General features: G+C 36.1%; 1 protein-coding gene across 1 annotated transcript; it reads left to right on the forward strand.

The window, feature by feature from the left end:
* Positions 1-910: 910 nt before the first annotated feature.
* On the forward strand, positions 911-10028 carry LOC106878563 (uncharacterized). Its single transcript, XM_014927809.3, has 2 exons — positions 911-1132; positions 4725-10028. The coding sequence occupies exon 2, from the start codon at positions 5114-5116 to the stop codon at positions 6068-6070; it is 957 nt and encodes a 318-aa protein (XP_014783295.1). The 5' UTR covers positions 911-1132; positions 4725-5113; the 3' UTR covers positions 6071-10028.
* The last annotated feature ends 3160 nt before the right edge of the window (positions 10029-13188 follow it).

The following is a 13188-nucleotide window of genomic DNA, read 5'->3' on the forward strand; positions in this document are numbered from 1 at the left end:
AATATAGTAACGCTTGTTCTGCATGGAACACTCACGTAAAAGTGGTAACAGCCTTTAGTGATAATATGACTATTCAGTTATTTTTTTTAGTATTAAACACACATTATGAAAGGAGATATTTTGTCCCACCATAAAAGGATAGGTCAAATTCTAAACAAAGATTGACCTTTCTGTGACCAGCAAGGTACTTGAAGTTCAAGTGTTTGCCATTAATCATCTGGTGTGGAGATGCAAACACCAGGGATTTCTTGCTTCCTTGACAAGCAACAAGGGTGTGGATTTGGTTTCAGATCTCTGGTAGGGCCTAATCTGGTCCTACACTACTCACCTGCTACCTGCTAGATAGTTTCTTAAAAAAGAAACGAACGATCTAACAAAAAGAATGCTTGCATTACATATATGCATTTCAGGACAAGCAAAGTGAAAACAACGTTGAGAATTGTGAAAGATATTTTGTTGTTAGTGAATATCAGTCTAATATTCTTTTCCTCTTGCAGAGTTGGGTGTAAAGGATTTGTCTGGGGTGTCTGTTGTTATACATCCTTGATCCATGGCCAAACCAACGTAAGTTTCTATCAATGAGGATTTCCATCATAGGAAGCAGGCCAGCACACACTAGAATCTCTTCCTTCCCGATCTTGACAAAAAGAGTAATATTCGTGATTTTTCGTAGCTGTCTCATCATATAAGCATGTAACTTGTCTGCTTGAGCTTTATAGACCGGCCAGATTTCACTCCATACAGCACAGAAGAAAACACTATAGCCTGGTACATCTTACAAAGCATTGTATGGTTTACCGAGTACACCATCGTTTGCAAAGAACTGAGAGAAAAGGGCTCTGAGGAGAGTGATCTCCCGTAAATTGTGTAGGCAAACAAGTGGGGAACGCATGCGTATTAAGCGTGCTACCTTAAAATTGTTCATGAAAGAAACGCATGCGCACTAAACTAACTTCCGTTTCTTTCTTCATTTTCAATTTTTTGTCTGCTTTATGAATTCCTTTTCATCAAGTACCGTGCACAGTTACTAACCCTCACACACTGTTATAAGACATTTCCCCATAAATCTATACAGTTATAGTACATTTCATAACTACCACACACACGCAGTTGTAACGACACTATCCTCTCCGTAAGTATTCAACAATGAAAATATTTCACCTTTTAATATTGTAGTTGTTCGTTTTTTGACGCGTCGATTCTTTGTGTCTGTTGTATCTTTTATGCATGAAACATGTCTGGTTTGTGCGTGATTTGGCTGCTATTTCTTGCTCAGAAACCTACTTTGTTGCCTGTCCATCGTTGCTACGTTAGTTTGTTGTGTGATTTAGTTTGAAAAATATTTTCTATCACGCTTCACTGATTTTATTATAACGTAGTTTCAAATTTTGTCACAAGGCCAGCAATTTAGCTGGTGTCGATTACATCAATTTCAGTGCTTAACTGGTACTTATTTTATCGACCCCGAAAAGATGAAATGCAAATTCAACTTCGGCGGAGTTTGAACTAAAAACGTAAATACGCTCGAAATGTTGCTAAGCATTTTGCCTGGCATGCTAATGATTCTGCCAGTTCGCAGCCTTAATGCTTTATTATAGGTCATCGAATGTTTTGTTTTGTTTTTCATGGTAGAACTGCAGATATTCCCCAACTAACATTGCCAGAACCCCCTCATTTGTTTCGGCGTAACTTTCTGAAAGAAAGAGATATTATAAATACGCTTCAGAGAGGGATTATTTCGATTATATTGGAATCTAATGTGAAAAGAAAAATTGCGTAGGAGAATGATTTCAGGCATCTCGACTTTGTTTCCTCATCTGTTTTAATGATTCCTATTAAAATCATGTTGAAGAAAAGAAATGGCGATCTTTAGTTTTAGTTTCAGGGTTAATAATTGTTTCAAGTGTTGACACAAGGCCAGGAGTTTTGAGGGGAGAAGGAAGTCAATTACTTCGACCCCAGCATTTGATTGGTACTACTTTATCGCCTTGTAGCCATAACAGAGGTACAAGCATAGCTGTGTGGTAAGAAGTTTGCTTTCCAACCATATGGTTCCATGTTCAGTCCCTTCTACAATAGCCTTAGGCCGACCGAAGCCTTGTGGATGGATTTATTGAAAGAAGCCTATCGTATATGTGTTTGTCTGTTCCACACCACCACTTGACAACTGGTGTCGGTTTGTTTACACCCTAGTTCCCTAGCCCTTTGGCAAAAAGTCCAATAAAATACTAAGGTTCATTTCTTTGCCTCTCCCCTTCAGGGCAATACTTCAGCTTGGGTTGCAGTCTAATGACTGATGCCAAGTAAAATGTGTGTATCTATCTATCTATCTATATATATATATATATATATATATATATATATATATATATATATAGCAATAAGAAAATGGAGGAGAATATGCAGTATCCATCAACTTGCAGACAGTGCATTCCATTGAATTTATTTATTTATTTTGTAACTAAAATTACAAAAACCACAATATACAGATGCTTATGACATACCATGTCATATTAACAATTAAGGTTACAAATATAAAGTACATTTAGCAATTGGAGAATATACAGAAACTTACAGCTGTTTCGGCCTAGCGTTGGCATGCCCCATTCTATGCCGATAGCTCCTGCGTGCTGGAGTAATTAGCAGATGAAATGGGGGTACATGCATGATTCGCTAGGCCTCTTCAGAGGATTCACAAAAATTCAACACAAATATAAAATAAAAAATAAAAATAAAAATAGAAATTAAAATAAGAATAAAGTAAAAATAAAAATAAAAATGAATGAAAATATAAACATATAAGGCACATAAAAAGCCTACAAACAGTATATAAGACCATACAAATAGTTTTAGACACTCCAATACACCTGTACCTGTGTACATAACCATACTTAGATATCTATGGATTCAAAAGCATATATAGATGAGCACATATGTACTCATTGTTTCAGTCTTTTGACTGTGGCCATGCTGGAGCACTGCTTTATAAATTTGATTTACAAATATTTTTGAAAAACTTACCTCATTTCTATTTTTAATTTTACCTGTAAGATGTGACAAAATTTTTAATTTGGATTGTAAATCATTATTGTATGTGTGTGTGTGGGGGGGTTATTTCAGTTAGTTGGTGACATGTATCAAGTCATCCCATAAATAATGTCTGGATTTTAAATAAGGAAAACAATCCAATGTCTATGATGCTTAACATTTTGATAAAAGACCCATTTCGTATCACCGGTCACCAGTCTGTCCAAAAAGGATGAGATGGGTTCACAAGAATGAATTGAAGAGCAGATGTCCACTCAGGGTTAGCTGTTGGCTTCACACAAACCATGAGGCTCCTGTTATCCAAGTTTTGGATGATCTTTTTCAAGTTCTGCTAAAAGGAGCTTGTCACCAAACTTCTGAATTTTACAAACCATCTTCTGCAAATTCTCTCAGTCGTTCCATCAGCAGATTTCCAGCATTATGTGCCTCAAATGCTCCTTAGATACTTCCATGTTTGAAGTGCTTATAATAAGTGCAATTTCAATTAGATTATCCTGCAAAATGAAATTTGATTAGTTTAAATAAATCCAATTACATGTAAATGTTACTTGATGCCATTAGACATTCTAAAATGCTGTTAAAGTGTTTACAAATTGAAAATATAGAAGTTCAGACACAACTTATGGGATGATTGAATATTTCATTTCTAAGTTTTCTTCATAGACAAAGCCCAGTATTTCATTTTGTCTTACCTTTATGGTACACCTGTCTTATGTGCATTAAGCTCAACTGATAAGTATCCAGTAATTTCCACAATTCTTCTACATTTAAATTTTGTGGTATACTCCTTTTTTATACTGATATTTAAACAAAATTTAGATAATTTTATATTTTGCTGAATTTAGCTGTATTTACCTGTAATTAGATTTGCTTTAAGACAAAAATTTTGAAATAGATTTTAGTTTAGAGCATTTTGTTGAAATCTATTCTAAAAATGCCATGACTATGTTCATAAATTAAAAAATTGTGGTTGTTTTATGAAACCAGTGTAAATTCATGATTATTTTCAAATTTAATTGAATCATACAATGTTAGCAATATGTGTAATAAAGGGGTTAAAAATTGAGGCCTATATTGTATAACATAGTCTACTAGATATATAGTGCTACTAAGAAAGATAGGATGTGCTACGGCACCTATGCTGGTGCCATGCAAGAAGCACCTGTGCTGGTGTCTTATAACAAGCACATGTGCTGATACCTCAGCCTAGTACTCAGGTAGCTGACATCAGAAAGGACATCCAGCCATAGAAACCATGCCATAACAGACACATTAGAAAATAGTGCAGCACTCCAGCTCGCCAGCATGGGAAATGTGTTCTGTTATGGTGATGATGATGATTTTGGATAGAATGTGTTTAATCATGTTTGCTCAGTCAAACCTGACCTGGGACTGAATAACCATGTCAAATTATATTTCTGGAGAGAAATATTGTCTACTATTTTGTAGTTTGTTAACAAAATGTGAAGGGATAGCTCTTGTTTGCAAATGTGTATGCTTCACACAAAATTCTGTTTTGTAAATATTAGTAAATTAAAATGTTCAGTTGTTAAGGTGAATATTTGTTCCTGTTATTAATCTCCATAGAAATGTTATAAATTTCTCACAATTTAATTTCTGTTTTTCAAGTAGCCTCTATATTTTTATTTTAAGCCGATGTTTCTTCCCTATTTCAGAATAACAAATGTTACTGGCATAATGGAAGATGCACTTACAACCTATTCCATCTTTTAAAGACTGAATGTAAATGTTATTTGGAAGAGATATCTATCACTGTTTCTATGAATTCATTGTAAAATTCCAATGAACTATTTGCTCCGAACTGAGATTATTTGCAAAATTTCTGTATCATAATCTGGAGTGTATGCGAAATGATTTTGTATGCTAATTGGATAAATTTGCATAGGAGTTTTTAGATAAAGGCAGAAAAAGAGCAACTGAAAAAAATGGCTAACAATAAACAAGAGAAACAAAATCAACAAGAAATATATAGAAATATATTGACTTGAGATGGAAAATATTGCGCAAACGTCAAAAACTTGAATTGATTTTTTTCCCTGAAGACATGCCTAAAGATACAAGAAAACTATCATGTGACTTTAATATCTGTGAAAAGTCATTCTCCCAGAAGAGTCACCTAATTAAACATAAGCGTATTCATACAGGAGAGAAACCATATTGCTGTGAAATCTGTGGTATATCATTCTCGCAGAGTGCACATCTAACTACACACAAACGTGTTCATACAGGAGAGAAGCCATATCAGTGTAATATCTGTGGTAAATCGTTCTCTCAGAATGGAAGCCTTACTAAACACAAACGTATTCATACAGGAGAGAAGCCATATCACTGTAATATCTGTGGTAAATCATTCTGTGGAAGTGATCAGTTAACTACACACCAACGTATTCATACAGGAGAGAAGCCATATCATTGTGCTATTTGTGGTAAATCGTTCACTCGAGGTAGTGCTTTTTATTTTCACAAGCGAATTCATACAGGAGAGAAACCATATTGCTGTGATATCTGTGGTAAATCATTCTCTGTACAAAGTATATTAAGATCTCACCAACGTGTTCATACCGGAGAGAAGCCATATCATTGTGATATCTGTGGCAAATCATTCTCTCAGAATGGAAGCCTAACTACACACAAACGTATTCATACAGGAGAGGCAGCAAATCACTGTGGTATTTGTGGTAAATCATTCTCTCAATTTCAGTATCTAACTTCTCATAAGCGTATTCATACAGGAGAAAAGCCATATCGCTGTGATATCTGTGGTAAATCATACTCTATACATAGCAGCTTAGCATTTCACCACCGTTTACATACTGGAGAAAGGCCATATCAATGTGGTATTTGTGGTAAATCATTCTCTGGAAGTAGTGTTTTAAATTCTCACAAGCGAAGTCATACAGGAGAGAAGCCGTATCACTGTAATATCTGTGGTAAATCATTCTCTCAGAATTCTACCCTAACTAAACACAAACGTATTCATTCAGGAGAGATATCACTGTAATATCTGTAGTAACTCATTTACTGGAAGTAGTCACTTAAGTATACGCCACCGCATTCATACAGGAGAGAAGCCATATCAGTATGATATCTCTGCTAAATCATTCTTACATAATACTTAACCATTCACAAACGAATCCATACAGGAGAGAAGCTATATCAGTGTGATATCTGTGCTAAGTCCTCTAGATGTAGTTATCTCATTTCTCACAAATGTTCATACAGGAGAAGAATATGAATGTGATATCTGCTGCAAATCATTCTCTGTTAGCAGTTCTTTAATAATACATAAACATATTCATACAGGAGAGAAACGATATTGCTGTGATATTTGTGGTAAATCACTCTCTGAATTTTGTAAGTTAAGAAAACACGAATCTACGCAGACAGTTTAGAAGCCACATTACTGTTATGTGTATGGGAAATCATTTAATGAAAATATTCACTTAAGAATACACAAATGCATACATGTAAGAGAGGAGACATATCAGTGTGATATCTGGTAAATCATTCTCTCGAAATACTACCTTAACCATTCACAAATGAATCCATACATGAGAGAACCCATATCAGTGTGATATCTGTGGTAAGTCCTTCGCTAGATATGATTATCTCATTTCTCACAAATGTGTTCATACAGGGGAGAAGCCATATCAATGGGACATCTGCTGCAAATCAGTCTCTGTAAAGTGTTCCTAATATGGTAAATCATTTACTGAAAATGTTCACTTAACAATACACAAACACATACATATAAGAGAGGAGACATACTAGTGTGATATCTGGTAAATCATTCTCCCATATTGATTCTTAGCCTAAACACAAATATATTCATACAAGAGAAAAGCCATATGAATGTAATATATGTAGGAAAACATCCTCTGAAAGTAGTAATTTAAGAATTCACAACAGTATTTATAGTGGATAGAAGTCACATCACTGTGATATTTTTGGTAAATCATTCTCTCAAAGTTGTAGCTGAAGTGGACTTGTATGTATCCCTACAGAAGTGTAACTGTATCAATGTGAAAATTCTTAGCATCATCATCAAATATTTTAAGTTCTTCCTGAAGTGAGGTGGGTTTAGCTTTGTGAACTTTACCTATGACATATACCAAACCACTCGGCATAGCTGCCTTTCTGAGTTAGTCTTTTACAGCTGGTTGAATTTTTAATTATGCCAACCTCTTATAGCATGAACGGATATGGTTTACTGTCAAATTTCTTTGAATGAAGATCAGGAATAAACACCCTCATCTATAACTGTAAATGTATTCACATTGGAAAGGAGACATAACATGTGTGTCAACAGTCTCCCTACACTGTATTTTATATTAAAACACATAAACACTTGGGATAACTTACCTCTGCAACATTTTTCATAAAAGCAATTTTCTCTGGATTGTGAATGTGTTTACTGTGTAGAAACCAATATTGTTATATTTGGGAAGAGTCATAATTAATAAAACCTATAAACACACTTACTGGTTACTGTTTTCCTGTACGCCACTTCTTCAATTTGCAAGGCATTTGACATTCGTTTATTTCTCCAGCATATTTTTTGCTATATCAATCTGTAGCCTTTTGAATAATGTGAAAAATATTTGGAGGGGACATAAGCAATTACTGATATAAAAGAAGTGAAAAATAGACAAAGAACCGAATTTATACACAGCATAAAACATTTTTGGAGGCAAGAAAGTTATTTCTTTTGGCATTCTAGGTCAGGGATGGGCAAGTTTCTGTCAACTGAAGGTCGCATCATACCATTTCCAAATGCAAGAGGGCTGCATGATAAAACACAAATGCATGAAATATTACTTGCCCACTTTACACTGAATTTTTTGCAGTTCTTCTTAATTTTATTTGTCTCAGTATGAAATTAGCAACTTAGAAACTTGTCAAGGGTCGCATGCGACCCAGGGGTTGCAGGTTGCCCATGCATCTAGGAAAATTACATGAGGAGTGTATTCCTAGAGATCAGTGATAATATGACTGAACAATTACTGTCTTAGCATTCAATATGCAAATTATAAAAGATAATTCCACACATTGTAAAAAGGTATATATACATACACATCTATATATGTGAGCAAAGACATTTGAGTGAGATCGTTGCCAGTGCCGCGGGACTGGTTCCTGTGCAGGTGGCACGTAAAATACACCATTTTGAGTATGGCTGTTGCCAGTACCGCGTGACTGGCCTTCGTACTGGTGGCACGTAAAAGTACTCGCTACGCTCTTGGAGTGGTTGGCGTTAGGAAGGGCATCCAGCTGTAGAAACTCTGCCAAATCAGATTGGAGCCTGGTGTAGCCATCTGGTTCACCAGTCCTCAGTCAAATCGTCCAACCCATGCTAGCATGGGAAGCGGACGTTAAACGACGACAATGATGATGATGATGATCTATATATGTGTATGCATATATGCATGTAATTGTTTCCCAACCCAATCAATTTTGTTGACTGTTTTAGTTAAAGATACAGTTTTAAGTCTGTCCAGAGATACCCCCTATTCACTTACTGATAATGAATAAAGTGCTAGAGACATGTCTGGGGGTCCAGCAGAAGGAAGCATTGGATAGATATGGTGTTTTTACACCTTTTTACCATAAGAGAGAAATCTTCTCCGTGTTAAGTGCAGTGGATTTGCAATTAGAAATTGAGATATTTCACATTTTAACTAAGCTCAAGTGCCCATCTATATGTATTCTTTTGTTTTTTTTACTTGTTTCAGTCATTTGACTGCAGCCATGCTGGAGCATTGCCTTTAGTCAAACAAATCGACCCTTGGACCTATTCTTTGTAAGCCTAGTTCTTGTTCTATCGGTCGCTTTTGCCAAACTGCTAAGTTACAGGGACATAAACACACCGGCATCAGTTGTCAAGCAATGTTGAGGAACAAACATACACACAACAGGCTTCTTTCAGCTTCCATCTACCAAATCCACTCACAAGGCTTTGGTCAGCCCGAGGCTATAGTAGAAGACACTTGCCCAAGGTACCACACAGCCACTCCTGCACACACACACACACACACACACACACATATATATATATATATATACACTCATATGTGTGTGTATGTATAAATATATACTAGCAGAAATACCCAGGTTAAAGGACACAGTGCAGGTGTCTCTCCAGGCGGCTTCCTTACTTTACAATGTATACACTAATGGAAACTCTAGCGTCATCTGCATAATGAACTGCTGGATCATTATTGAAAGCTGCTTCATAGAAGTTGCTTCTCTGAGCTGTTGCAACTGCTCTTCATTCTGCAGTGGAGATCCTATTCCATATTAACTGTGCATACCTATGTTCATCACTTTGAGATGTTCTGGCTTTTGTAGTGCACAGTCTGTTCATTTCTTGGCGTGCTTCCCTTTCTGCAGCTGTCTCTCTTTCCCTGTACAGAAGCTGACCTTGGCATTGTAGACAAATTTGACACTTTCCTTCTAGGCATGGTTATATATGTATACAGAAATAGACGGGTGCAGAAGATAGTAGACAATAACTTGGTAACGGAAATTATGTTTCTTAATACGACGGGTAGAAAATAAATAAGAAATTTTTACAGAAAATAAAGAATTGTACAGGTTGGAGCGAAATTTGTCACTCATTGAAACAAAGAGCCAGTATGGAAGGAACCAGAAAAAACTGTCAACAACATAAAAACGATCTAGTTAAATTGATTCACAAAATCAGCCCCCTTTAATTTTGCTCAGATTGCTTTCATTTTTGGGGTATCGATGCAACGATCAATTTATGTCGTAAATTAAAGAATCTGATATTTGGAATTAAAGTTGGTAAAATTTGGGTAATTTTAGCCAATCAACAGACAGCGAAGCATTAACAGCTTGTTACCATGACCACTGCACGTTGTGTTGTGTTGATTCTTCACACCACGAGATTTACATCACCTGCATGTTTTGTTTTAATAAAGATTTATATTTATCAATTAGAATTTTATTGTAGATATTTTTCATCAATTGTCTTAATATTTTACATATTTTTCATATATATTTTACATATATTTCGTGAAGTTTTTCTGTGTTTACATTCGTTCCAACAAATACCTTTCAGTTTAAACCCAGGTCATGCCAGAATAAGCCATTCTGTATTTCTATTGATGTAGGACAACATTGTTTAGTGTGTCGTTCATTTTTAAAATGTAGAGCATAGTTTAAGGGAGATTTGGCTGTTATTTCTAGAAAATTGAACAACCACACAGAGATTACCTCATTGGTTCATTTGCTGATGTGTGAAAGTAAACAAAAACTAAAGGAAATGGATCTTCATCTGAATTGGTTACACATTCAACTGGTACTTATTTTATCAACCCTCAAAGGATGAAAGGAAAAGTCAACACAAGTGGAATTTTAACTCAGAATGTAAAGCATTTTGCCCAGGTGGGGGACATAAGAGTGATGATGAGAAGAGACAAGTGGGATGGGAACGTTTGAGAGGAGGTGAGGTGAGCTCAGCCAGCTGCAAGGAACAGAAGCCATATAGTAGCTGTAGAAATGGCAGAGAGAGAGAGGACACAATGTCTGGGCATCGGAGGATGGAGCACGTCTGTGAGTGACTTAGTAGTTAATCTTTCAGGTGGCCAAAGCTTTGGGAGTAAAATTGGTTAAATAAAAACTGTGTGGAAGCCTGCCAAATGAAGTCTCACACTAGATATGTAACCAATAAGGGGGAATAAAGAAACCTGTGACCCACAGCTCCCTGTCAATAGAATTATTCATCTGATATTTAGTAGGTTGCAAAAGTAAATACATTTTTAGAGAAATTAACTAAGTGTACGGATTGAAGTGAAATTTATGAAGTTACTTCTGTCAGTAATTGCGAACTTCTTTCTGTCGGTAATTTGTCGTTGTTATAGCGTCTGAAAAATGAAAGTGAAAACAATAGACAGTGAGTGAGGTATATAGAGAGGGGGAGAGATAGCTAGTTAGACAAATAAGATAGATATACATAGACAGATAAATACAGAGCGATAGATATAGTGACAGAGAGAGGTAAATATAGATGGAGAGACATTGATACAGATAGATAGATAGATAAAAAGATTTGTATGGGAGTGCGATATATCCCGTGTTTATAAGCCAGAACTCACTTGCCGTTTACTGTATTAAAACCGAAAGTAATATCGGGTCTCATGTGGGACGCTTTTTACCAGAAGTAAGTTAAATAGAAACGTTTTCCCCATTCCTCCTGGTGCACCAAGGAAGAAAAGAAGTCCTCCTTGCAAGGTAGACACTACTATTTCATTGTAAACAGACCATTGCTTAGCTTGCAATAACGATTCACTTTCATCAAGTTGCCTTTTCGGGGCATCCAAGTCGTATGCTCTTTCTCGAATGACTTCTCTTGAGAGGCCGTGATGTTCAGTTGAAGGTATTGGAATGTCATAGTCGGATAAGCTTTTGGCCCCAATGGAATTAAGCATGTCTTCTAAATACCGTAATGCTTCGGTGTATATAACATCCAAGTAGGAGACACTTGGCCCATGCAACCGTCTAGCTTCATGAATGATGTCATCAGATAGGCTGTCTTTTGGTTTTCCCAAAGTTGTATTGGATTCTTTTATAGACATTTACTACTATCTAATTGACACTTTCGAAAGTTTTGTTTCTTTATAGACATTTACTACTAAATGACTCTTTCGAAAGTTTTGTTTCTTTCTCTTGTGAATTGAGGGGTACTTGTGACAGTATGAAATTTATGACCAACAGCCAGCTAGGAGCTGTCATCTCACTTTGCTTTTTATTCTAAATATACGCAGTCTTCTAGTCTTAGATTTTTTGTTGATAAGGAAATCGATAAATTGGAAATGAATTACAACACTACATTCTGTTCCTTGCCACTCTAAAAATTGTAGCTTGTTCTCTTAGTTATTCTTGCTGCAATAGTGACAACACGAAATTCTCCCATCCTCTTGCCCTGTTAAAATATTTAAGAAAAATTATATTAATATATCTTGTATGTTGAAAATCCTTATTTCGTGCATTTAAATTGATGAAATGATTACATTGTTCAATTAAATGGAGCCACGTTAAACGGTCGCACTATATTCACCTTACTTCAAGTTGTGTGAATAATACCGGACTGACTTGGTGCTTCAACTTAAGTGCTTAACTAATATCAGATAAACCACCCACACCCAGATACGTCTCTGAAAACAATAACCCTCTGCTTGAATGGGCTACAGTTCCCCAGAGCTGACTGTGTATCTCTTCCAGGTGGTGCTGTTAAATTAGACATGGCTTGAGTCAACTTCGGCCGAAACTTATCTAAGTAATCTAATTTATGCCTTAACCTTTTAATCAAAGCATGACAACATGGGTAGAGGCTGTTATCTTAACATTTTTGGTGGTCTTAAGTATAATAAAAAAATTTTAAGATTTATATAGAACTACATTCACAATATGTCTATAAGCTATTGTGTTTAGACCTGGTTTCTGGCCTCAAACTGTTCCGTTTTGTAGATGCAATTTAAAAAAATTTTTTTATAAAGAACTCCAAAATTAGAAAAATCAAAAATCTGCAAACATCTCGGTCCCATGAGTATCAGATAATGGATTTTCAACTGTGTAAAGAAACTGATTGTGGTGATTGTAGTTTTGACGGTGATTGTGGTGAAAGCAGAGACAATGTTGATGATGATGATGATCGAGATAAGTATGGGAGGATAAAATAGTATCGGTGGTTATAATGGCGACAGAAGCGGTGTGATGTGTGGTGGTGGTAATAGTGGTGTTGATGACAGTGTTAGTTGTGTGATGGTGGTATTGCAGTGGTTATACTGGTTGTGGTGGTGAAAGTGACTGTCAAGCTAACCATCATGATAACATTGATGGTGGTGTATGTAGTTGAAGTGGAAGCAATGACAATGCTACTGATGATGGTGGTAGTGGTGGTCGTCGTAGTGCTGCTCCTGCTGGGCGGTTGTAGTGATGGCGGTAGTACTAGAGGTGTGGTGACGTGCTGCTGGTTGTGGTGGGTGGGATTATTCCTGTTTTTAAAGGTTTCTTTTTAAAAATCATGTGGCTGTGTTATTTTTTTTTACCCCCGCCAAGAAGGTTATGTTTTTACCGGTGTTGGTTTAGGAAATTGGG

The sequence above is a fragment of the Octopus bimaculoides genome, chromosome 28 (genome assembly GCF_046866305.1).
Source record: "Octopus bimaculoides isolate indiv1 chromosome 28, ASM4686630v1, whole genome shotgun sequence".
NCBI classification, from domain to species: domain Eukaryota; kingdom Metazoa; phylum Mollusca; class Cephalopoda; order Octopoda; family Octopodidae; genus Octopus; species Octopus bimaculoides.